At 31.3% G+C, this 27,883-nt stretch overlaps 2 protein-coding genes across 2 annotated transcripts in view; both read right to left on the bottom strand.

The window, feature by feature from the left end:
- Positions 1-458: 458 nt before the first annotated feature.
- Positions 459-27,881, bottom strand: LOC139499017 (aspartyl/asparaginyl beta-hydroxylase-like). Its single transcript, XM_071287675.1, has 11 exons — positions 27,734-27,881; positions 25,280-25,432; positions 22,384-24,272; positions 19,915-20,152; positions 18,814-18,950; positions 17,468-17,662; positions 16,044-16,181; positions 14,645-14,780; positions 9,170-9,261; positions 5,831-5,961; positions 459-4,930 (listed from the first exon to the last, which is right to left on the bottom strand). The coding sequence occupies exons 1-11, from the start codon at positions 27,798-27,800 to the stop codon at positions 4,780-4,782; spliced, it is 3,327 nt and encodes a 1,108-aa protein (XP_071143776.1). The 5' UTR covers positions 27,801-27,881; the 3' UTR covers positions 459-4,779.
- The window catches only part of LOC139499018 (phosphatidylinositol 4-kinase beta-like), a 140,408-nt gene continuing 129,021 nt past the window's right edge, over positions 16,497-27,883 (bottom strand). The window contains exon 16 of the transcript XR_011658077.1: positions 16,497-16,649. The gene's annotated coding sequence lies outside the window, so the exon portion shown is untranslated. The remainder of the gene's footprint in view (positions 16,650-27,883) is intronic.

The following is a 27,883-nucleotide window of genomic DNA, read 5'->3' as shown; positions in this document are numbered from 1 at the left end:
AATTTATTGGAAGCAAGTAATCATCTTAAAATGCTTTGACTAGACATTTTTCTTAATTTATTTTCTAACTCTATTCACTTTAAAAACTGTAATTAAAAAACGCTATATTCAATTACATTGTACTTTCTCTCTAAAGTTTTATTTTTTTCAAACTATACACTTCATATTCTGTATTTCACATTTCACTACTGTTTATATTCTAGTGGACTCTAGTGAATTTAAACATGTTAAATGCTTAAAACTAAGACTATGAACTATACATGTCACATTGTCATACAATGAAAACATTTAAACATGAGACAAACTGATTATTTTTCTCACTAACTAGTGTAATATGAATGCAATAATTTATAATCTGAGACAGAGTTGATTTTTTTAACATTAATTTAAGAGATTTAAGAAGCCTTAAAATGAGATTTGGCTGTGAAAAAAATCACAAAGTCATTTTTTTTTTTAAATTGTTTGATTTTGTTTTCCTTCTCCCCTAAAACAACAGTCTACCCTAAAATAAATTATGTGAGACACAACTGTTTCAAATTTTTGTTTTTAAGATTATTCCCTACTCTAAAAACTTTTTCTTGCCAAAAACATTTAACTTATGGTTTTGGCTACATCAAAAATCCTATCTACCTAAATCAACCATACATGGCAAAGGTAACATCAAACACAAAAAGATAGTCCTTGCAAAAAAGTTTCTCTTCCTGACTAGATTTTCCAATTCTTTCATAGTGTGCGCACTATCTTATTAAATACCTAGACTATAAATTGTTCTATACTACTAATAATAAATATGTATTTATCACAGTAAAATATGTTTGTCATGATTGGTTATATACTTAATATCAGTCACAATTAAATACCATATGAATCAAGTCAGGTTTTAGATACAAAAGAAATATATATACATATTATATCCACGAAATTAATATTGAAATTAAATTTTAAGACTTTTGTCAATCATTGGTTTTTTTTTTATCATACTGTAACAAACTGCTCAATTTTAAACAAAAAAGTAGTTTTTATCATTAAACAGAGTTTTATCCCTTGAAAGCTCTATTCCACCAAGTTTAGGAGCTACACATAAACATATTATATTAAAAAAATAACTGAATTCTTTTTATTACATTACTGTTTTACTGAATTTCAAGTTCAGGATATCACTCGGACTACCCTAAAAATAGTTTTGTGTATATTCTTCACATGAAATTGCAAATCAATCACTTTGGATGTGTTGTGAAATATTTTCCTTTGTGACACTAAAAAATTAAGGGAAACATTTCATATCCTTGGAAGATTGACAAACTTGACATTGCTGTATAAATTATAAATCATTACTAATCAGTATAAATACTACAGACTACTATTTCAAACTACATTTGGGCTATTTCATTTGAATGGACATGGGAGGGTTTAAAGGGATTTCCAAAATCTACTCGTCACAAAAATACGTTATTTCCCTTCCTACACTCCCAACATTCATAATAATAGAATAGTCCATAGCATCACATGTTTAGGGTGGGATAATCACATGCACTTGAATTTACAACCAATCAGAATTAACCTTTTAATTTTTCAACCTATAAAATATTCTACTCTTATATGCAGAGTTTTTTTGTTACATGTGATCTGTTTTTACAATTTACACATGCAACTGTGACACAGTCTTGGAATCATGGTGGAATGATAAAATGACATTATTATAATTCATAATCATTCAATCCACATATTCACTCAAGAAATACCTTTTAAGTTTTGTATATTAGTCCAAAAATTTTACACACTGTTATCATATTATCATATTTGTGACTACATTTATTAAGGATAAGTTTTACATTTGCCATAACTGTTATATTAAACATTCACTCATCTACTCTTCCCATATATCTTTCAACCAAGAAAATATCTTACAAATGAACAAATGATAAAAATCAAACGTTTCATGATGTCTAATTAATAATAATAAACCAGAAAATGTAATTAGCCCTCTTTGATGTAAAAAATCAGAAGTTCCAATATAAGATATATTCTAGTAGATTGGACGTGGACATGGGTGCACAACCATTTATGATGAAAGCAATTTTAACGTTTTTTCTAAACTTTTATACTTTATTAAAAATGACACAATATCTTTTAAACACATTAACAATGATTCGGTTATTAATGAAGATGATTTATTTAATTTTTTTTATTTCTTAACTTAAATATTTAAAACCCTAAAATCTGCACATGAAAACAATGCAAAAACAATGTTCAGAAAACTGACCAAGCAATAAGCTGACAAAAAAAGAAGCTCCAAAAAAGACCTTCACCTTAAGTATATGAAGTAAATGTTCCAGAAGTAAAACTTTGTGCCAACTATAATTTTGTAAAAACACAAAAAGCAGAGACCGCGAATATTTACAACAAATTGACTATTATGAATGTACAAATTTAGTTTCACCATAGCAATAGAATCTAAATAAATATGTTTTCTGACACACAAAAAAACCCTGAATTGCAGCAATCAATTCTTTGATTTATGTTTGCAATCAGTTATAAAAAAAAATTTTGGTTCATTTATCTCAGCAAGATGTATCTATAATTCATAATTGCATTCAACCATCAATTATAATAAACTCTCTCATTTTTTTTTATACATAACAGAAATAAAAATCTTAATTGGAAAAGAACAATATATTTTTTATATACTATAATATATTTTAAACACAAAATTAGTTTCACATCATGATAAGATTAGTATCTTACAACAAATATCACTCAACTTTATCAGATTTTCATCACCTAAAACACGAATGACAGCTTGTTCAGAATTTAAGTATAAATCGCTGGATTAGACAAAGATCAGAAATGGTCAGGTTTTTCATTTGAGTGGACACAAGTGGGCTGCCCTGAATGTTTATTAAGCAAACTATACTGTAAAATTGGCAGGGGGGAAGGATATTTTCCAATTTTTGGATGAAAAAAAATCGTGAAAATATAAACTTTTCATATTTTAGGACAAGAAGAATCAAGGTACCAAAATATCAAACTTTTAATTTCTGTAGTTTACAAAATAATCTCATATATCCTTATAAACAGAAAATGCAATCACCCTTTGTATAAAAATAAATGTTTTTTGAATGTGATCTAAATATATTTCAAAATATTACCCCATTTCTTTATAAAAAGTTTTCATTAAAAATATGATTTTCAAATTAAACTATGAAAAGTATCATGAAATATAAATGTTCAGTTATGTTAGTAAATGAAGGAATTTATTGAAAATTATATGATAAAAGGCACTATACTATGCAGGAAATTTATACATACTTTTTACTTATAGTGATGAACATGTGCTTTAGGATTTAAACATGTTGCTTTTGCTTCCAAATAAAACTATTTTTTGACTCGCCCTCAATAAACTATTACATTATGACATAAAGTTTCAACACGAAATAAATTTTCCAGCAACCATTCACCAAACAACTAATATTAGAACATCCAAAAGCCTTCTCCCTCTTATTTTTCTATTTTTTTATATAGATACATAAATCTACTAAAATAAAAAATCTAATGATTTATACTGTAATAATATATAAAATAAATATGTGGGATAAACAAATGATACATGTAGAAAAACAAATTGAAATCAAATTTCTAGGAAAAATCAACAAGAAAAACTCAGAAAAAAATATTAAGCACTTTACACTGCTTAGTTACACAGCACTATTTGTTCTTAAGAAATTATGCTATCTTATAAATGTAAAGGATTTAATATTTTCAGATGAAAAAATATTTTCTAATCTAAAAAATCATGACTGAATACTTTGGTTTGCAATTTTCTTAATAATTAAAAAATAAACAAATCTTATCAAAATCCGATGTTGTTGAACACTATGGTCGCTCTTAGTTATGATGGAGAGTACCAAAGCAAAAACTAACAGCGGATTTTAATGAGATTGAAAATAAACATAACATTAACTAGTACAAAATACTGCAAAAAATAAAATATAAATTTACAACCAAAAAATAACATTTTGTAGATATGAACAAAAAGCACCAAAGATGATATTCACAAAACTCACATGATTTTTCTTTCTGACAATAAATGATTAAATCATTTCATTGAAAAATGACTATGGTATCTTAAATATATGTTTATTTCATTTGCCAAATCTTTATTTTTCTGATAACATTTCAATATCGCCATTTTTTTGTATTTTTCGTTTCTTTTATTTTTGTGATAACTATTTCACGCCATGATACTTTCTCTCTTGAGATAGTAAATTATCATCAGAAAATAAAAACAAATGTGACATCAATGCCATCATAGGCTAAATAAGGATAAACATATTATCAATGATCTTTCAAATTTAAGGACGTTTCTCAGCCACATCTCAACACAGGGCTGTCGCCCTTTGATAAAATTGAGGGGAGAAACAACCTCTCATTTGAAAAATCATGGATAATCTATTGAAACTTTAAAAAAAAAAAATGAGTCTCACTTTAATAATACTTTGCCCATTAAATGATATCCAGATATATATATATTATTACAATTTTGGCCCCTCCAAACAATGCAAAAACTCTTAACTTTATCATTTTGGTAAAGTTATTGTGATGATTAAGTATAGGAAATATACAATAATTACAATTTTGGTCCCCGTTTATCAATGCAAAAAACTTATTTAGAAATTAATTCCAAACAATATTTTTCGACACAGATCTTTTCCTCCCTTACTGAAAGTTTTATTTTTAGATATGGCTGCCATTTTGAATATTATTCCTGATCTCCTTCAGTTAAATAGGTGACAATGTCTTTTTTTGTTCCTCTGTCAAGTCAGGATGCCAAAAGTCAACTATTAACACCAATCTTAACTCGTTTCCATTATGCCAAACTTCATGTTCAAATGAATCATCAAATATGATAAACTTTCCTTCTTTCCAGGTTCTGAAATGTAAAATAGAAAACTTTTAAGTTTATGAATTCCCAATTTGTTATTAAATACCAATTCTCTTCATTTAAAAATTGATCCTGCCACACAGTTGTTTCCATGCTTATTATTCTCTGTCCATTTTATTGTTATTGCAGAGATTAACATGACAATCATTTTTTTTTTCTTAATTTTAAGGTCTATATTTCTCTATACTCTATATTTTGTTGCTTCAATTACAAGAGAATAAGAGCTCAATTCACACAAATGTATTTGCTTCTTTGCCACTATGGTGATATCTTTCAATTATTTTCAAAATATGGGGTTTAAATTAACTTTAAATAATTCATTTTGACTTCAGCCATTGTTCTCGGTGAATATCAGTTTTTCCAAAGTCAATCAAACGAAATATGTACATCATCAAAAAGACAGTAATAGTATAATATTACTTTGTGATGAATTAATTTCAATAGATATTTTTCACACTTTTGTATATTCAGAAATTATTGTGATTTTGTCATTTAACACTAAAATGCGATTTTAATATTTGCAATATTGAGAAAAATCCTATTTAATTAATATAAATAATTTCAAAAGTTTAACTTATTGTGATTATAATCCTGTTGCATTTTTTGCAATAATAAAAACACAAACATGTCAATAATTTCTGAATTAACAGTAAGAAGTATTTCAGAGTACTGTAAATTCAGAAATTATTGCTTGCATTTATTATTGCAATTTGTCATTTTAGACTTAAATGTGATTTTAATTTTTACGATTTTGGGAAAAAATCCTGCTTAATACATATAAAATATTTTAAAATGTGTTTAAATTTTGCGTTTACAACTCAATTTTCACAATAATAAAAAACCTCGCAATAAGTTCTGAAATTACAGTATTTCAGAGTTACTACTGACCTTTTCTCCTGGCCAACCCTGATGTTAATTCCGGTAGGGACTTTCAGTCCTAGATGTGCCCTCAATCTACAATTTGTTGGACCACAATGAGGCCATATATGTGTTCCTGGATGGATAACAGAAAATTTTACCTGAAAAAAAATAACAAACTTTTGACACAGAGATATGTTTCGCCTAACAGTCGAAAACCCGGTTGAAATAGAACAAAAGAATCGAAGCTCTTTGTTAGAGAAGGCGATAAATGCTTACTGTAATGTTTACTTTAGTGACAAAAACTTTAAAAGTTAATAGAAACAAACAAAATTACAATTTTTTTCTCAATTATGAAGTGTTTTATTTTAGAAACACCATTTGCATAAGTTTTCAATTTATCTAGTACATAGTTAAGCAGAACAATTAGATATCCAGTCGATGACATGGATATCTTTCAAGTTGGATGTAGAAAATGCATGAAAAAATTCCAAAAATGGGTAACAATTGTATCGAAAAGAGAAAATCGAGTGCACCTTTTAATGTAAGGGCGTGTTTGAGTTGAATATTTTGTCTTGATATCGTACAAAGCAAGAATATTTTATACATCGTCTCGCTTCAGATTCTATCATTTTTATATATCAAAGCTACAGGTTGACTTTATAACATAAAAAAATCACAGTACTAAAAGATGAAATATATGGGTCAAGTGAAATACCTATCTAATGAATCACAAAAACAGAGAAGGTGTGTTCGAATAGTTTTTCTTTACTGAAAGTACTTGACGACAGTCTTTCAAGTTGGATGATGAAAATGCATATCTTCGAAAAATTATAATTTTTTGTGTGTGATAACTAGGGTTTATAGTCTTTAACCACTAAAAAAATCTAGTCCGCCCTTTCACGAAATATTTAATGTTTATGAATTTTCGAAAATTCCACCTGACAACCAATTAGACAATAGTTTTAAGTTGAATCAATACAAACAAGATCATTAACTGATGCTCATTAGCTAGTTGATACATGTGTCTTTAAAATACAACTGACAAAATTGGCAGCGCGTCATCCCTATAATGGCTTCCATTTCTACGATTGTGAAAATGAACTGGCGTAATGGGGAGATAATTTTGACGAAGTAGAATCCTGACTGTAACAGCACAAAATTCAGAAAAAAAATAACAAACTGTTGACACAGAGATATGTCTCGCCTAACAGCATAAAATTCAGAAAAAAAACAATAACACTTTTGACCCAGAGAATTGTCTCGCCTAACAGCATAAAATTCAGAAAAAAACAATAACACTGTTGACCCAGAGAATTGTCTCGCCTAACAGCATAAAATTCAGAAAAAAAAATAACACTGTTGACCCAGAGAATTGTCTCGCCTAACAGCATAAAATTCAGAAAAACACAATATGAAGGCCAGAGACATTGCTATTTAATGCAGTCTTTACACCATATCTAGTGAACAGGCATGAGTTTAGTATGACCTCCATTATCACTGAACTAGTACAAATATTTGTTTAGGGGCCAGCTGAAGGACGCCTCTTAGTGTGGGAGTTTCTAGCTGCATTGTAGACCCATTGGTGGCCTTCGGTTGTTGTCTACTCTTTGGTCAGGTTGTTGTCTCTTTGACATTCCCCATTTCCATTCTCAATTTTTTGAAAATGGTCAACAAACTTATATTGTGCAGACAGTCATTTAACTTTAACAAGAAACTATGGTTGTTTATTGTAAGTTCATTTAGTTCCTATCAATATAACTAAAGCAGACAAACTTTACATTAAATTGCTTATTAATTCAAAGACACTGGACCATGACTAATTAATCAAGGCCTTGAAATAGTCAACCAACTTCTATGAACTGATAGTAATAAATTTAAAACAAATTATCATTGATGATGATATATCACAGTAGATCCTTTACACTTACTTAAGCAGAAAACTTAACATTGGAAATTGCTTATTAATTTGACTGGAGCATGACCTATTAGGTCCAAGGACACAGTTATCATCCTGATATTCAATGCATGAAATATTAAGTAGAGGGATGAAATTACATGTTAAAAAAATTTGGGTGCTAAATCTTTATGTTTAGAAGTGATTTGGTCCAGTTGAAAAAGGTCAAAAATTAGTATGTTCTAAGCTGTCAAACTGAATTTTAGACTCCATTAACACAGAATTGTCAATATTTTGAGTTAGAGCTAGCAGAAATTTCTTAAATTATGATATAATTTGTCCCAATAGTAGTACACTACACTGTAAAGTCTTTTTGAGATAGAGTGTGATTTTTTCTAATTTGAATTTATTGTCTAAAAGAAATGCACTACCAAATAACTGTTTTCTCAGGCCATTGGACAGAGCCTTGAAATAGTCATCGAACTGATAGTAATAAACTTGTTATCAAAATATCATTGATTTATAACAAGTAGATCCTTTCAAACTAACGGAAGCATTGATTGAAACTAACTTTTCATGACAATTTAGGTTTTTTCAAAGATTTAATGAATAAAATCCTGTCTGAAGTTCATATTGGGTGTTCTTATATTTGATATACAGTGAAACCTGTTTAAACCGAAACCTCCTACGGACTTAAGATTTTTTGCTGTTTTGGTTTTCTCAGGTTCAAATAACATACAATTTGAAATGACGGTGCTTAAGAACATGTTTGGTTTATACAGGATTTGGTTTAGCCAGGTTTCACTGTACTAAAGATATGCTGGTATCAATGTAGTCAAACTAAAACCTTTGTACATGAAGATCTTTCTATGTCTTAACAGTTGGTTATATTTCATTCTCTAATTTTTGTGTTATTTTCACATTTCTTGATCAGTGTGAGAAAAATATTTCTCCTCACTAGTGGAAATCTGTTCTCGGGAAATGATTGGTCGAAATTTAATAGTGACGTTCAATTTTCTAGCTTTCTTCTGAATTTTTTCTATTGTGACGTCATGTAAAAAGGAGACCACACCTGATGACATCACATAAAAAGTACACAACTTTCATCAAATATTTGAAAAGGAAGAATAAAAATCATTAGAGAAACAGATTCCACTACTATAACTAGTGTATTACGATATTTCTCCATTCTCAATAGTTAAATTTTAATTATTTAAAAAGCTTGGCAAGCCTTGCGCTTTAAATATTAAAATTAAACTGTCATGAGTGGAGAAATATTGTAATACACTTGTTGCAGTTGTGGAATCCATATTTGAACATTTTATTTTGTGGATTAAACAATCCAGGAAAACCACAAAACAATTGGTACCCCACAAATAAAAGTACTTTCACAATACTGCTCTATATATGTCCCCCCTTTTGAAATAAACATATTCTCTGTACCTTGTCTCAATTATATCCCTAATTCCTACCTGCCCTCGCTTATTTGTCTTTACTGCTTCCATTCTATCTATCAACTCACAAGTCTTTGGTGCTTTTTCACAATTTTTCTTATTTTTCTGTCCTGGAGGAAAAAAACATTATTTTTTTTAATTACCGGTAAGCCACTTTTAATTGTTAAACCATCTTTAACCAGGTGCTCCGCAGGGTGCAGCTTTATACGACCGCAGAGGTCGAACCCTGAACAGTTGGGGCAAGTATGGACAAAACATTCAAGCGTGATACAGCTCTGAATTTGGATTGTGATCAAATTTTTGACATTATATGTTTTTTTTTTACACAAAACAAATGTCAAGATTTTACAAATCAATTAAAGATTTCTTCAAACTTTTTAAATCTAAAATTAAATAGTTGACACAGCATAGGTTTCTGACACAGAATGAATGTGGTCTAATGAACTTAAAAGTTTTTTTTTTGCCTTTGAGCAATTCACTATGCTGTTGAATATTAATCCTCTCAAAAAAATGTTTGAAGAAATTTTCTTTTTATTTATGAAATCTGAAATGAGAAAAATTTAAACCCCCCCCCTTTTTTTTCACATCCCTGTTTCCCTTTTTCCAAAACTGATATCAATTCAAATTTCTAATGGAGTTTGCAACAATAACTACTCTTTTAAATACATCATAAGATATTAAAATGTAAAATAAAGTGCTTGTTATCACTGAATGGTAAAGATTGGTTGGTAGTAAAAGTGAATATACATTGTTTATTGTATAAAACAATAAAAAAAACTTCATCAGCAACATTTTATATTGGCAAATTTCCAATGAAGTTATTCACATAAAGTTATTGGCAAATAAAAATAGAAAATGACATCATAGTCATGTCTGGCAAATGTCCAACATACATTATCTAAAAACATTTTAGATAAGATAAGGAAAAAAAGCTTCATCAGCAACATTTTATATTGGCAAATTTCCAATGAAGTTATTTACATAAAGTTATTGGCAAATAAAAATAGAAAATGACATCATAGTCATGTCTGGTAAATTTCCAACATATATTATCAACTACTATTCTATACAAAGAAAGATAACTCCAATTGAAAATTAATTGCTATTGCACAATATTGTGCAATTAGATATTTCTTGCTATTGTGCAATACTGTGCAATTGAAAATTTCTTGCTATTGCACAATACTTGATATGGAATCCTGATTTGGACCAACTTGAAAACTGGGCCCATAATAAAAAATCAAAGTACATATTTAGATAAAGCATATCAAATAAGCCCAAGAAATTAATTTTTGTTAAAATCAAACTTAGTTTAATTTTGGACCCTTTGGACGTTAATGTAAACCAATTTGAAAACGGGACCAAAAATTAAGAATCTACATACACAGTTAGATTTGGCATATCAAAGAACCCCAATTATTCAATTTTTGATGAAATCAAACAAAGTTTAATTTTGTACCCCGATTTGGACCAACTTGAAAACTGGGCCAATAATCAACCAGGTGCTCCGCAGGGCGCAGCTTTATACGACCGCAGAGGTCGAACCCTGAACAGTTGGGGCAAGTATGGACAAAACATTCAAGCATGATACAGCTCTGAATTTGGATTGTGATCAAATTTTTGACATTACATGGTTTTTTTTTACACAAAACAAATGCCAAGATTTTGCAAATCAATTAAAGATTTCTTCTTCAAACTTTTTAAATCTAAAATTAAATAGTTGACACAGCATAGGTTTCTGACACAGAATGAATGTGGTCTAATGAACTTAAAAGGTTTTTTTTGCCTTTGAGCAAATCACTATGCTGTTGAATATTAATCCTCTCAAAAAAATGTTTGAAGAAATTTTCTTTTTATTTATGAAATCTGAAATGAGAAAAATTTAACCCCCCCCCCCCTTTTTTTCACATCCCCGTTTCCCTTTTTCAAAACTGATATCAATTCAAATTTCTAATGGAGTTTGCAACAATAACTACTCATTTAAATACATCATAAAATATTAAGATGTAAAAAAACTGCTTGTTATCACTGAATGGTAAAGATTATTTAAATTTATCAGTTGGTAGTAAAAAGTGTATATACATTGTATATTGTATATAACAAAGATTTAAGTTGATTCTGGACAAAGAAAGATAACTCCAATTAAAAAAAAATCTTGCTATTGCACAAATAGGATATTTCTTGCTTACTATTCTGGACAAAGAAAGATAACTCTAATTAAAAAAAAAATTGCTATTTCACAATATTGTGCAATTAGATATTTCTTGCCATTGCACAATACTGTGCAATTGAAAAGACTTGCTATTGCACAATACTTAATATAATAATTTTAGATCCTGATTTGGACCAACTTGAAAACTGGGCCCATAATCAAAAATCTAAGTACATGTTTAGATTCAGCATATCAAAGAGGCCCAAGAATTCAATTTTTGTTAAAATCAAACTTAGTTTAATTTTGGACCCTTTGGACTTTAATGTAGAATTTGAAATTTGAAAACAGGACCAAAAATGAAGAATCTACATACACAGTTAGATTTGGCATATCAAAGAACCCCAAGGATTCAATTTTTGATGAAATAAAACAAAGTTTAATTTTGGACCCTTTGGACCTTAATGAAGACCAATTTGAAAACTGGACCAAAAAAACTTCAATAATCAAGAATCTAAGTACATTTTTAGATTCAACATATCAAAGAACCCAACCGATTCATTTTTTGTCAAAATCAAACTAAGTTTAATTTTGGACCCTTTGGACCTTAATGTAGACCAATTTGAAAACGGGACCAAAAGTTGAGAATCTACATATACAGTTAGATTCGGCATATCAAAGAACCCCAATTATTCAATTTTGATGAAATCAAACAAAGTTTAATTTTGGACCCTTTGGGCCCCTTTTTCCTAAACTGTTGGGACCAAAACTCCCAAAATCAATACCAACCTTCCTTTTATGGTCATAAGCCTTGTGTTTAAATTTCATAGATTTGTATTTACTTATACTAACATTATAGTGCGAAAACCAAGAAAAATGCTTATTTGGGTCCCTTTTTGGCCCCTAATTCCTAATCTGTTGGGTCCTAAACTCCCAAAATAAATACCAACCTTCCTTTTGTGGTCATAAACATTGTGTTTAAATTTCATAGATTTCCATTTACTTAACCTAAGGTTATTGTGCAAAAACCAAGAAAAATGCTTATTTGGGCCCTTTATTGGCCCCTTATTCCTAAACTATTGAAACCAAAACTCCCAAAATCAATCCCAATCTTTCTTTTGTGGTCATAAACCTTGTGTCAAAATTTCATAGATTTCTATTAACTTAAACTAAAGTTATGGTGCGAAAACCAAGAAAATGCTTATTTGGGCCCTTTTTGGCCCCTTATTCCTAAAATGTTGGGACCAAAACTCCCAAAATCAATACCAACCTTCCTTTTATGGTCATAAACCTTGTGTTAAAATTTCATAGATTTCTATTCACTTTTACTAAAGTTAGAGTGCGAAAACTAAAAGTATTCGGACGCCGGACGACGACGACGACGACGACGACGACGACGACGCAGACGCCAACGTGATAGCAATATACGACGAAAATTTTTTCAAAATTTGCGGTCGTATAAAAATCTAAGTACATTTTTAGATTCAGCATATCAAAGAACCCCAAGGATTCAATTTTTGTTAAAATCAAACTAAGTTTAATTTTGGACCCTTTGGACCTTAATGTAGACCAAATTGAAAACGGGACCAAAAATTAAGAATCTACATACACAGTTAGATTCGGCATATCAAAGAACCCCAATTATTCAATTTTTGATAAAATCAAACAAAGTTTAAATCTGGACCCTTTGGGCCCTTTATTCCTAAACTGATGGGACCAAAACTCCCAAAATCAATACCAACTTCCTTTTATGGTCATAAACCTTGTGTTTAAATTTCATAGATTTCTATTTACTTATACTAAAGTTATGGTGCGAAAACCAAAAAAAATGCTTATTTGGGTCGCTTTTTGGCCCCTAATTCCTAAACTGTTGGGACCTAAACTCCCAAAATCAATACCAACCTTCCTTTTGTGGTCATTAACATTGTGTTTAAATTTCATTGATTTCTATTTACTTAAACTAAAGTTATTGTGCGAAAACCAAGAATAATGCTTATTTGGGCCCTTTTTTGGCCCCTAATTCCTAAACTGTTGGAACCAAAACTCCCAAAATCAATCACAACCTTTCTTTTGTGGTCATAAACCTTATGTCAAAATTTCATAGATTTCTATTTACTTAAACTAAAGTTATAGTGCGAAAACCAAGAAAATGCTTATTTGGGCCCTTTTTGGCCCCTAATTCCTAAAATGTTGGGACCAAAACTCCCAAAATCAATCCCAACCTTCCTTTTGTGTTCATAAACCTTGTGTTAAAATTTCATAGATTTCCATTCACTTTTACTAAAGTTAGAGTGCGAAAACTAAAAGTATTCGGACGACGACGACGACGCCGACGACGCCAACGTGATAGCAATATACGACGAAAAATTTTTCAAATTTTGCGGTCGTATAAAAATGCCATCCCCCCTTACAACTCTTCATTGCACCATTATTTTCTTTGTAACTGACCGTCTTATCCCTGGATTCAAACCTACTGTTTGGTAACATTTCTGTTCTAATATGTTTAAGCTGTCTAATCAAATTCTCCATATTTCGTATGCAAAAAATTTACCGTGTGTTGTTATCATTCTTTAATCTGAGGGGGGTAGGAGGGTTCCTGATCCCAAAATCCGGGGCTTTAAAACATGAAATCCTGAGGTCCAGAATTTAAATAAATTTGATTCCCGACATCTCGAAATTGTAAATAAGAATTTCCGGATCCCAAAGGGTCAATTCCAAAATCCAGAGCTAAAAAACACCCAATCCCGATGTCCTGATAAAGGTCCTATCCCCCCTCTTAATCTGTATGAACAAGGATGCTCTTTTTATTCATATTGTTAAAGCTGTTTAAATCAGAAACATAAAAAATAAAGTGATAACATCATCATTAAAAAAATAAAAAGTGGGACATGTGTCCATAATAAGCATAATGCATAAGTTTCATAGTTTGGGCAAACTAAACTAAGAGAACAGAAACTAATTTTGGGACATACTTGCGTACAGACGGACACAAGTACAGATGGCCAAGGCTACAATTTAATACCCCCTCCCATACTGCAGGGAATAAATATCTTTATGGTATGCACTAACAGTTAAGGTAAGTTGGGTTAGTCAGAACACGTACAGTTTTTAAACCTTATGTCTAATCCCTTCTTGGATCATTCAATAATTAAAACTAACCTCTCTGATGAATAACGGGTTAGTCGGAACACATAATAGTTTTTAAGCCTTATGTCTAATCCCTTCTTGGATCATTCAATAATTAAAACTAACCTCTCTGATGAATAACGGGTTTGTCGGAACACATAATATTTTTAAGCCTTATGTCTAATCCCTTCTTGGATCATTCAATAACTAAAACTAACCTCTCTGATAAAGAACAAACTGTTTCCATTCTCCTTTTTCTCTAAGATTTTCGGATTCTGGTGTAAATCCTCCAGTTTTTGCATCAAGCTGGGCCATTCCTTCATCTCTTATGACTTTCCAACTTTCTTCAAAAAGCTAAAAAATAACTGGTTTGCTAAAACTGGTAATTTTTTAATAGTATCTTTAAAAAAAAATCTCTGTGGATTTTTTTTAATGACAGACTGTTCTTTAATAGCATGTTCAACAATATAAGTTTAAATGTAAACAAACTGCTAATAAAAAATAAATAGGGGATGTGTCCATAGGACCCAGATGATGCCCCTGCTTGTAAATCATATCAAGTTACAAAGGGACATAAATGAAGAATGGTGAAACCTATCTAAAGGAGTAGGTTCAGTAAGACCCCTTTTTGGCCCCAAATTATAGCAGTTTTACAAAATTGTGAAAATATAATCTTTAAGCAATATTTTGGAAAGTAAAATGCTTCTGCTACATAAATGTGGGCTGTTTTTGACAATACAATGCACAAATATCGCGTACCAGCATCATTAAGTCATGCTAAAGTACTGAAATAATCAAAATTTTAGCATTTTGGTTAATTTTTAGACGTTTTCCGTCTAAAATGAAAGTGTCTGCCTTCGTGTTCATTCATAATATTGAAATGTAAGTTGTATTGGATGATAATACAAAACATATATAAAGGTTGAGGATGAACACGGGTGCGGCCTCTTTCATTTTTGACAAAAACCATCTGAAAAGTGATGTTTTGGGGCATATTTGATAGATTTTTCATATTTAAGTTTGAATCAGAATGTTTTTAATAACTAAATCAGTTAAAATCTTTCACATAAACTAATAGAATCAATTGAAATAGACACTTAAAAGTGTTTAAAAAGTGTTCAAAACCTTTCGTTAGATGAACCTGAAATTTGAGGCCAAAATCTGCCCTTACCGGACCTACTCCTTTGTTCTTGATCTGAGTTTCATGGTAATAAGTATTGTGTCTCATAACATTTGGTTGAGGATAACTTAAATTGTAGAACATAAACACAAATTCAGCAATGTTTTCCATTTGTAAACAGGCATAATTCAAGAACAGTAAAAGTGACAACTCCAAAATCAAAATTAACCTGTGTTTAGTGTTAATAAGCATTGTGTATAAGTTTCATAATATTTAGTTCAGGCAAACTAAAGTTAGAGAACAGAAAAAAATCAGCATTTTTTCTCTTTATAAGCCTATTTATAGAAACATTCATTTAGGCTATTTTTTGGTCCCTCTAGTAAATGACATGTGCCAGTAGATTGAACCTGTATTAAAAGACCACCTGTCTAAAGAGACTGCTGTTTTGTATTTCATCAAGTAGTCTCCTAAAACAGGTTTCACATGTTTCACTGTACCTTTAAATCCTCTGTGTATCCTGTTTCTTCAGCAGTCCACCAGGGTCTACCAGTAAGTGTGTTTACATTATACAGTGACCTCTGTATAGAGGACAGGAACAACCCATTCTCAGCTCCTGTTTTGTATACTTTATAAGCCTACAAATTTACCGTCATAATTTAAAACAATGTCTCCCATAAAAAAATAATAAAAATTAATTTTAACAATTACATCATTGATATTTTTAGAACAGATATTAGATTCCTATTTTTCCAAAATTCAAACTTGATCTGCATTGTGTATAAGTGTAATATATTTGGTTGAGGCAAACTAAAGTTTGAGAACAGAAACAAAATATTCAGCATTTTTGTCATTTGTAAAGGGGCATAACTCAACAACGTTAAATGTGACCCTACCAAAATTCAAACTTGTTCTGTGTTTGTGGTACATGTAATACAGTGTAACCATTGACACCCCCCTTTTTTTGGCCGATCAATGCATTTGAATGGGGACGTATAGTTGGAACCCCCCCACCCTTTTGTCCTGGGTTGGGAACCCCCTTTTTTAAATGGCTGGATCTGCCCCTGGTAACCTATCTAATCCGACACCTGTCAAACAGGAAGTGACTGCTGAACATATTTCAAAATATTAACTTTGAACAGACAAATGGACAGAATAGGACATCAGTGTATATGACCCACTCCGTTAGTTGTGGCATAATTACTGTAAATTCATAAATAAATGTGTGCATTATTACAAATCCTTGACAATTTGCAAAATGTGAAATTTAAATAATGTGATCACTAAACTATTACTCCAGAAAATATAAATGTGAGTTTTTTTTTATATCCTAAGGTATTGCAATTTTGGCATTTAGCATATTTAATAAAACTTAGCACTAGTTCATGAATTTTTCAGCATTTTATTTAGAGCTAATTTCCTACTGCTTCTAAAGTAAGAATTTGGTTTGCTTGCATGCTTTGTTTGTATAAATGTTTACTCAAGCTTTGTAAATAAGATTGACATCTTCAACTGATATTTATACATTGTTATAGGGATAGTTAATTATATTCAAACTTGATTGGACATTATCCCAATCACAATTGCACAATATGTAAACAAAGAAAGCAACTAACCAAAGTCTTACTCTACATGCATCAGGAAGTTAGCTCTATACATCCTTAAATATTTCCTATTCTTAGTTACTGTGGATTCATTAATATTCATTGGATACCAGTTTTCATGGATTTCGTGGGAACAGGGAAACCACAAATAAAAATGTTCAACGATATAAAACTTTTCTAAAGAAATGTATGCAGACTTTGCCAAAACCACCAATTTAAATATCCACAAATATGCCAGTTTTCTTCTTTCCACGAAAATTGATACCCACGAAAAATAAATGAATCCACAGTATAATAAAATGTAATTTTGCTTAAATTACTTCTTTGAGTAGATTCAGTCTTTGGAATGCATCCCCTAGATGAAAATAGAATCTTCCATCTTTTGTGCCTTCAGCTTCACTTGCCACCCCTTCAATCAAAAATGGTAGAGCCTTCTCAGGATCATTGTCAATTGTTTTGATAATAAATCCAAGATGAACTTTGGCCAAACCATCTCCATGGTCCATCTCTAAAACCTGTAATAGATGATTTAATTTAGATGTGTCTGGTGGAGGTTTTCATTATCATATATATTACTAAACTGTTGGTTTAATGTCTCATTAACATAATCAAACCACTCTATTTATTCATTTCTGTACGCTCAAATAAAATTATCTTGGTGATTTTTCATTAATATTATATATAGAACATAACTCTATGTCAAATATCTATGTATCCTGAAGTCTGGAAAGTTGTCCATGGTTGTCTTATGAAGTTATAATATATTTGATTTGTTTCGTTGTAGGAGAATTTGGTGTTTATTGCAGTTCTGCGTTTAATCATTCAATACTTTTTCAAAAGGTTTATACCTTGATATATGCATATATATTGTATTATAGAGTTCTATCTATTGCTGAAAACTGTACAGTTTGTCGACCTCAAGAAGTCCTTTGATTTAATCTTTGTCATTGGGTTGCTGTCTAATCAAGGCATTGTTACATCACAATTTTATCAATCCTTATATTTTTCATTATAAATTGTTAAATTCTTCACAGAAAGTATAGGTATATTAACAAAGGGTGGTAAAGGGTTATTATCATGCAACAGGTTTTGACATTTTTATTTCATGTACAGTCATTAAAAAGGTTCCTATTCATCATGTTTCTTGAAATCAGTAAAAAGATCAACGTGCAAGAAATTTTTAATTCTTTGTTCATCAAGGAAATGGCAATTTTATATCACATTCTTCCAGGCAGATACTCTCCCTTTACACTTGTATGGAAATGTGTTCGTCATTACTTGAGTCCAAAAACTTACCTTTAAATTTTGCATCACAATTTATAACATTTGTCATTATAATTAAACATGATTGTTGCGTGATGCCAGAAGTTTATTCAGAGACAGATCTAGGATGAATCAGCAAAGATTCAGCTAAATACCCAAAAGTGTAAAAAAAAATTATTTACAGCTACAGTAAACATGTAAAGTTGAATGCAATTTGCAGTTTCAGAATCTAATGCATCCTGGGTAATATTTCCAAAATTGTAACCCAAAACGCTGTGATTGGTTTAAAACGTTCTAAACAATGGAAATTCAACCAATGACGTAACATTATTTTTATTTTGGTGTACGAACAATGAGATTACCCATAGTCCTTTAGATTCTGAAAGGACGAATTCCCACTTACCTTTTCAAAAGTTTTTCTAGCTTCTTCATTCTGATTAGCCATTAAATAGCTGACACCTAACTTATTCTTCAATTTAACATCATTTGGATATTTGTCTGATAAAAATCTCCAGGTCTTTGTTGCCTTTCCATTCCAACCTTAAAACATTAAATTGTAACAAGAATATCTATGAGCTATGCAGTAGCATATATATCCCAGTTCCCTCACCTTTTTTGTTTTGATATAAAAATTGCCCATTTTTGGCTTTTGGAAACCCTAAATCCATTTGGATCTAAAGATGAAAGTGTACAACACAGTGGCAGATCCAGGGGTTGGGGGGTTGGAACCCCCCCTTTTTTTGGTTATCAATTGTCAAAACAGATGGTGCTCCCTACTGTGCAAGACCATCATGGGTATTACAAGGTCATTAAAAACACCCATCATCATCATGGGTATTACAAGGTCATTAAAAACACCCATCATCATCATGGGTTTTACAAGGTCATTAGTAACACCCATCATCATACTTGTGCTTATTAGATTCAAAACTAAAGTTTGGAATGACAATTACTATTCATTCCTAAATTATTGAACTAGAGATATTTTTTTTCTGTATGTAATTTTGATAGTTTTATGCAAATGTGGCAATTAAAATGGCAGTTTTATGCAAATGTGGCAATTAAAATGGCAATGTTTCAATTTTTGCAAAACATTTAAAGTCAATGAACCATGACTGAAGGTGCTGGCCCAAACAATATCAATGAAATAAAATATGCCAGTGCTAACATAACTGCATTATTATCAAAAGGAAATCACTGACTAGCCCTTATATGTACTTTGGTGGTTCATTTTTAACTAACCAAAAACAAACTTTAACATGTAAATTTTGCAAAAAAATCAAAATACAAATACATATGTACCGATACTAAAAGGAACGGGTCATACTGTTTCAATGGTTATTAGATGTGCCAATGTTATAACACAACCGCATACCAAATATTTTTTACTAATAATTTGCCTTAATCTGACTTAATCACAAATTTAATCTTTTACAAATTGTCAGAACCTAATGCATCCTGGGTAATAAGTCTTCAAGGGAGATTACTCTATTTCAAATCTTACCTCTAAAAATTTGTTTTTCAGCAAGCTTTGTCCCAGCATCTACCAACAAAGCATAGGGAACATCTGGAAGGTCCAAGACTTTTTGGTATTGTGTTATACCTTGCTCTAAGATTGAATTACTCTGCTTCTCTTCTGCCATTTTAATAAGTATCTCAGCCTTCAAGAAGTTTGCTCGCGGACTCTTTGGATACTTTTTCAGAATCTCCTCACACATTTTTAGAACTTCTTCATCACTTAACTAGAATTAAATATTTTGTATCATTTTAACATTTTCCAATCTTATGATCATGTAATTTTGACTTATCCATACTCAAAAAATTAAAATACCATTGCAAATCAGTTTAATTTTTAGAACATTTTGATAGCCAATCATAAATTTTTGGTATATCATAGCTTTTGAAAATACTACCTAGAGTGAATTTATGTGGATTAATTATTATTTGTCACATATACCAATTCTCATCGATTTCTTTGGTACACGTTAACCACGAAATTTAAATGTTAAACAAAGTATAAATTTTCTATAAGCTGGTATACAGACTTCTGTTAAACAAAGAAATGAAATACCCAAGAGAGTACAATTTTTCATGAATCCACAGTAAATTCTAGAACAAGATGTCTATCTTGTTTTATATATAATGTCATGAGGCCTTTTTATGTATTCCAACCACTTATATCATAAGAATTTCATTTAACCAAAAGCCCTAGTTACATGTAGCCTAGACTTGCTACAATTCCCTTTCTTTTATTTCTTTCTTACTAATTTATATGTTTACTGATAACTGCCAGTCTACTGATTGCCATTAGAGAAAGGCCTTACTCCTGCAGATGTCAGTATAATGATATTCTCCTAGTTATAGCAGTAAAATTGTTAAAGGGTTAAAACTAAAGAAAACCAGATGTCAGTATCATGATATTCTCCTAGTTATAGCAGTAAAATTGTTAAAGGGGCAAAACTGAAGAAAACCAGATGTCAGTATAATGATATTCTCCTAGTTATAGCAGTAAAATTGTTAAAGGGTTAAAACTAAAGAAAACCAGATGTCAGTATAATGATATTCTCCTAGTTATAGCAGTAAAATTGTTAAAGGGTTAAAACTAAAGAAAACCAAATGTCAGTATCATGATATTCTCCTAGTTATAGCAGTAAAATTGTTAAAGGGGCAAAACTGAAGAAAAAAAAAACATAATTAGGATGGGACATGTAGCAAGTTTATCGTTAGCCGAGTTGTCCAAGTAGTTTAACTACTGTATCACAAGCCTATAAACACTGAAGTTGTGAATTTGAATCCAGGCTCATGCACCGGCAAGGTACATTTGAGTCCAGTCTAAATTGACTAGGATTGTGAGTTTTCCATCCAATGGTCTCTGGTGCATTCTGGGTACTATTGCATCATCAAACCAATAAAAACTAGAAGCCATAAAATATCACAATACTGGTAGACAGATAGTATTGAAAGTGGCATTTAACAAAAGTCAATGAATCATTTTACTTACAATTCTTAAATGAGGGGGGATAGGAGGGTCCTGATCCCGAAATCCCTGGGCCTAAAAACACGAAAATCGTGAGGTCCAGAATTAAAATAAAGTAAATCCTGACATCCCAAAATCCGTAAAAAAGAATTCCTGGATCCAGAAAGAGTCAATCCCGAAATCCTGAGCTTAAAAACACCCAATCCCGGAGTCCCAATAAAGGTTCTATCCCCCCTCTTAAATACTTCTAACAAAAATTTAACCACCCCAGAGTTTATTTTATTTCATAGTATCTTTATCATCCAAACCATTTAAATCTTAAACGTTAATTGATTGATTTATTGGTTATTAATGGCAATTTCAACACTCTTGTGCTTTATCATGGTGGTCAATTTTATTGGTGGAGGAAACCGGAGAGCCCAGAGAGAACCACAACTTTTGGTAGGAAAAAGAACAATCTGAGTCAATTAAGATTGGAGTTGAGTGCACCTGCCCGTGCCAGATTAAACTCACAGCCTCAGTGTTGACTGGCTAGTGATGCAGTAGTGTACTCAAATGGCCCCTCAATAAAATCTTGAACAGCCCTTCAACTAACTTGTTAGTTTAGAATTGAATACTTATTTTTGTGATCATTGGGGTGTAAAAGTGTTGACCGAACTACATTTTGTATGAAGCCCGGAAGCGCTTCATTCTAAAAATGTGTGCATGGTCATCGCTTTTACAACCCTTTGAAGTTACAAAAAGAAGCATTCAATACTTATAATTACATTTTTTAGCTAGGATCATGAAAACACGATTTTTATCAAGTTTTTATTTAATTTACCTGTGCACTTTACTGTGTGACCTCGTGTCATCATGAATGATAAATTTTATTGTGTAATGAAATTGCTTAAGGAATAACGTAAGATTGCAGAATAGCCAATCAGAATCATGAATGCATTATAATGAAACATACATCTAATTTTATTAGTTTTGTTTTAAATAAATACTACTTACTATGTATAAGGAGTTTTCTGCATTATCCAGAAGATTTCTAATGGCAAAATCAGCAGGGTTTGTTAAAGAGTTGAATTCATATGATGTATTTTCTTTTTCCTTTTTGAGTTTCTTTTCTTCTTCCTTCTGTTGCTGTTTTTGTACCTCTTGGTTGATTCTTTCATTTTCCTGTTCCTTCATTCTTAGTAATTCCTTTGATTTGTTCTCTTCTTCTTTCATCCTCTTTTCGTCCTCATTTTTTCTTTTTCTTTCCTCTGCTTGCTTTCTCTTTTCCTCTTCAATTCTTCCTCTTTCTTCTTCTAATTTCTTTTTGTTTGCTTCTTCTTTCTTATTCTTTTCATCCTCCAGTCTTCTTTTTTCTTCTTCCATTCTTCTTTTTTCCTCCTCCTTTCTTTTTCTTTCCTCTTCATTTTTCCTCTTTTCCTCCTCTAATCTTTTCTTTTCTTGTTCCTTTCTTATTTTATCCTCTTCTTGTTTTCTGATTTCATCTTCTTTCTTTTTCCTTTCTTCTTCCTTTCTCTTTTGTTCTTCCTCCTGTTTTCTCTTTTGTTCTTCTTGTTTTATCTTCTCTTCCTCTCTTTTCCTATCTGCCTCCAGTTTTCTATTTAACTCTTCAATTCTTTTCTTTTCCTCCTTATGTTTTTTCTTTTCCTCATCCTGTTTCCTCTTTCTTTCTTCTTCATTTTTCTGCTCTTCCTGTTGTCTTTTTTCTTCCTCCTCTCTTTTCCTATCTGCTTCTAGTTTTCTATTTAACTCTTCAATTCTTTTCTTTTCTATTTCATGTTTTTTCTTTTCCTCATCCTGTTTCCTTTTTCTTTCTTCTTCATTTTTCTGCTCTTCCTCCTTTCTTTTTTTCTCTGCTTCCTGTTGTCTTTTTTCTTCTTCCTCTCTTTTCCTATCTGCCTCCAGTTTGCTATTTAGTTCTTCAATTCTTTTCTTTTCCTCGTCCTGTTTCCTCTTTCTTTCTTCTTCCTTTTTCTGCTCTTCCTCCTTTCTTTTTTTCTCTGCTTCCTGTTGTCTTTTTTCTTCTTCCTCTCTTTTCCTATCTGCCTCCAGTTTTCTATTTAGTTCTTCAATTCTTTTCTTTTCCTCATCCTGTTTCCTCTTTCTTTCTTCTTCTTTTTTCTGCTCTTCCTCCTTTCTTTTTTTCTCCGCTTCCTGTTGTCTTTTTTCTTCTTCCTCTCTTTTCCTATCTGCCTCCAATTTTCTATTGAGTTCTTCAATTCTTTTCTTTTCCTTTTCATGTTTTTTCTTTTCCTCATCCTGTTTCTTTTTTGTTTCTTCTTCTCTTTTCCTATCTGCCTCCAGTTTTCTATTTAACTCTTCAATTCTTTTCTTTTCTGCTGCATGTTTTTTCTTTTCCTCTTCCTGTTTCCTCAGTTCTTCCTTCCTTTTCTTTTCTTCCTCCTTTTTCTGCTCTTCCTCCTTTCTTTTTTTCTCCGCTTGCTGTTGTCTTTTTTCTTCTTCCTCTCTTTTCCTATCTGCCTCCAGTTTTCTATTTAACTCTTCAATTCTTTTCTTTTCTGCTGCATGTTTTTTCTTTTCCTCTTCCTGTTTCCTCAGTTCTTCCTTCCTTTTCTTTTCTTCCTCCTGTTTCTTTTTTTCTTGTTCTTTCCTTTTACTTTCTTCCTCCTTTTTTTTCCTATCTGCCTCCAGTTTTCTATTTAATTCTTCAATTCTTTTTTTTTCCTCTACATGTTTTTTCTTTTCCTCATCCTTTTTCTTTTTCTCTAACTCCAACTCTTTTTCATTTTCGCCAAATGCCTCTTTCCCTCCGCCTCGTGAACCCTTTTCATTTTGTTTTTGTTGTTCAGGTGACATTTGGCTATCAATCAAAGGTTTAATGTGCTGTTCATACTGTTCTAACACACTTCTCTTTACAACCTCAACTGAAACAAAGATCAAACTCAAAAATATATAACAAGAATGTGTCCCCAGTACACAGATGCCCCATCCGCACTATCATTTTCTATGTTCAGCGGACTGTGAAAATGTGGTAAAATCTCTAATTTGGCATTCAAATTAGAAAGATCATGTCATGTGTACTAAGTTTTAAGTTCATTGGACTTCAACTTTATCAAAAACTACCTTGACCAAAAACTTTAACCTGAAGCGGGACATGGACGGACGTATGGATGGACGCACAAATCAGAAAACATAATACCCATAAATGGGGCATAATAAGGAGGTGTGGTATATATGATTGCCAATGAGATAACTATTCTTCATCTAAATGCTGGAATAAAGTCAAGGATAACAAAAGAGCTCCAAACCTTGGGTAAGGTTCATGTCATATTTTTTTTTAGTTCTGTATACATGTATTTACAGGACTACCATGACTATTGCTGGTCTTTATTTTTCTTTTGGCTACTGTGTAGACTTTTGTTCTACAACTTATAGCAATTACTATCTTCTTTTTTATTGGCTAAAGTGTCAGATAAACTTTGGCTGCCTAATTAGCTTGCTCACATATTCAGATAGCTGTTATTATTAGTGTCGGCTATACTTATTTTTGTTTAAACCATAAATCAATATATTCTTCTTAAAAGCTTAAGATGCAGAACGAGTGTTGCTCATGATACTTTCTCATGATTGACATGTTTGATATTAAATATTATAAATTCATTTATTTTTGTGGATGCCATATTAAGTGGAGGAAAAAACGTATTTTCATTATTTCATGAACTATAATATATGCCAGTCTGCATACAAGCCTATCATGCCTATAGAATATGTGTACTTTTGTTGAAAAATTAGATTGCCGCTCACATTTACTGACAAAATCCACAAAATTGGTATCGCACAATGAACAATAAATTCACACTTATTTATGAATCTCGTTGACAATCATACCACATCTAGTTATTTCTATGATGCCATTATCCTATATTCTTACCAAACTGTAAGCTTTTGTCTCTGTATTCATCATTGCTATACAAGACGGCAACACCAGCAACCATCACGGCAAAAAACAGGAATGTAAACATTTTACAGCATACCCCACTTTTTTTTGGTTTCTGTGCATTTTTTCCATCAGGCTTTGTGCTTCCTATAAACATGATAAAATATAGAAAAGAAATTTCCTGGTGTCAATTTATTATAGTGGACACACTCTGAATAATATATCTCATAGTATTTCCACAACAAGGTTGAAAATAAGACTTATCACTCTATAATACCAAGCGTGGATACATTTACATAATAGAAAAAGCGGGTGTTTTAACAAGATACTGGATTTGCCAATAATCACCAACAATCAGCAAATTGGTAGAGTTCAATGACTGAAAAAAAGAAGATTCAATCTTCTTTTTTCAGTCATTAAACGCTAGCAACTTGTCAACTGATCAAAAAGGAAGTAATTAAAAATGTTTATGTAAATTTTATGTAAGAAGTGAAATAAAATTATTACTTAACACCAGCAAGATTGATTTGTTGTACCACCATGTGTGTATTAAATTGTTGTATACATACATTAAATATGTTGATATTGCAAACATTAAACATGTTAATATTGCATATATGGTCATGATGAAATACAAGTAAAAGTTATTTTAAAAATTGATAATGCTATAACAATAAAATTTCACTAAAAACACCTTCATAGTCTACTTATAAAAAACTTAAACATTCATTGCTCATCTCCTTTTTTTCCTGACATCGCAATAATCAATCGTGCATTTTTGTCTATTTTTCAAAAATCACAATAATAAATTAACGCAATAATTTCTGAATTTACAGTAAATGCTGCAATCAAATACTAAAGATTTTTTATATAAGTTGTGGGATATCAATTTTAATTAATTTTACATGATAATTAGTTCACCTAGAACAATCTGCTAATGACCTTATTATAGAACTCTATGGGACGGGGCTCAGCAGGACTTTTCTTTTATACTTCATCTAACAATGCATTGTAGAAAGTCTGAGTTGACTTTAAAGACTGTTCATGTTGACTTAATTAGGGATTTAAATTGCCAGTGGAAATTGTAACATGATTAGGCAGACCATCAACAGACCTGAATTCTAGAAAAAAAAACAATCTTATGTGGAACCAAAAAAGAAAGAAGCAGGTACCTACAGTATCCCTAATAAAGATTTACAAATTCATTGTTTCTGAATACAATTTTGCATCTTTCCCTAACCATGCTAACTGATTTACAAGTAGATATTTCTGTATACATATATAATTTTGCACCTTTCCCTAACGATGCTAACTGATTTACAAGAGATCTAGACTAGAGACAGTATTGAATCACTGAATCACTTGAGAAATCAATACTCATCGCTTGTGTAACCGGAGAGCATGATTCTTTTTACAAAATCCTCTTGTCTCCACCTGGACTCAAACGCAGGACCTCTGTGTTAAAAGGCAGCATGTTTACAGACTGAGCTAAAGGAGAACCTCCCTGGCTCAACCACTTACGGTTGACTAATTATCTACAACATTTTTTAGGGAAGCAATCCTGTCACACTTCCTACACCTCAGAGACTCAGAGAGTCATCATAACGGGAGTGAAGTTTTCTCTTGATTCGTTGACTTCCAGTTGTCTACCCAAATTTTATATTTGAGATAACAAGTTTAACACTTGATGATTTATTTATTTTCAAGGCATGGATTGTTAAAGACAATAGAATTTTCCTCGGCTCTAGTGGTTGACCTTCTATAACTTTTACCAAGTCTGTGTAAAACATAAATTGTCAGATTCCGTCTCATGTCGTCATTTACTGACGTCAGTATCCAGTCTGCCTGGCAACCAGGCAACCACTGTAATTACACTTATAGCACAACAGGAGTACAACATAAAAGAGCTGAGTTATGGGGGTACCTTCATGACGTATAACGATAAAATTTCTTGCCAAATGATGTTAACGGTAATTTTTGGTGCATGACCATAAAATGTACACTTTCTTTTAGACTTTAAAAAAAATCAGCTGAATTTGACGAATCACGCTATTTTTTTCAAAAAATAACGGTAACGATAATTATTTGACGAATCACAATAAGGATACTTTGATGATCAATCTCTGTAAAATTTTAACCAGTTTGACATTAACCGTAGCCGAAAAAATAACTGTTTGACCCCTGACAGTAAAGGGCATTACCACCCTCATAAAACAACGGACTTCAACACAAATCAGTGAAAACATAGTATGTGGGGTCTGAACATCTGACACTACACTTGAAAGGGTAAAAAAAATATCCCATGAAAGTATTGAGACAATGCAATTCACTGCACAGGCACTTGTTTCTCAAAGTTCTGTCTCAAGACGTGTTTTTTAACTTGTCTTGCAGCTTTTATGTCACTGTCAGTGTGCAATTACAATCTATTTATAGTCTGAAGGGTATTACCGTTTTTAACTTGACTGTGTTTCTTTGAACTATTTGTATACACAGACTTCTTTCCAGTTTTTGACATTTTTATACGGGTCCACTTTCTGTTTACAACGTGGAATAGTGTGACCCCCGGAAGTGATATTTGTAATGCATTTCCAGGTCAAC

The sequence above is a fragment of the Mytilus edulis genome, chromosome 12 (genome assembly GCF_963676685.1).
Source record: "Mytilus edulis chromosome 12, xbMytEdul2.2, whole genome shotgun sequence".
Lineage (NCBI taxonomy): Eukaryota > Metazoa > Mollusca > Bivalvia > Mytilida > Mytilidae > Mytilus > Mytilus edulis.
Note: the sequence above shows the minus strand (reverse complement) of the source record. Positions and strands in the feature narration are given on the sequence as shown.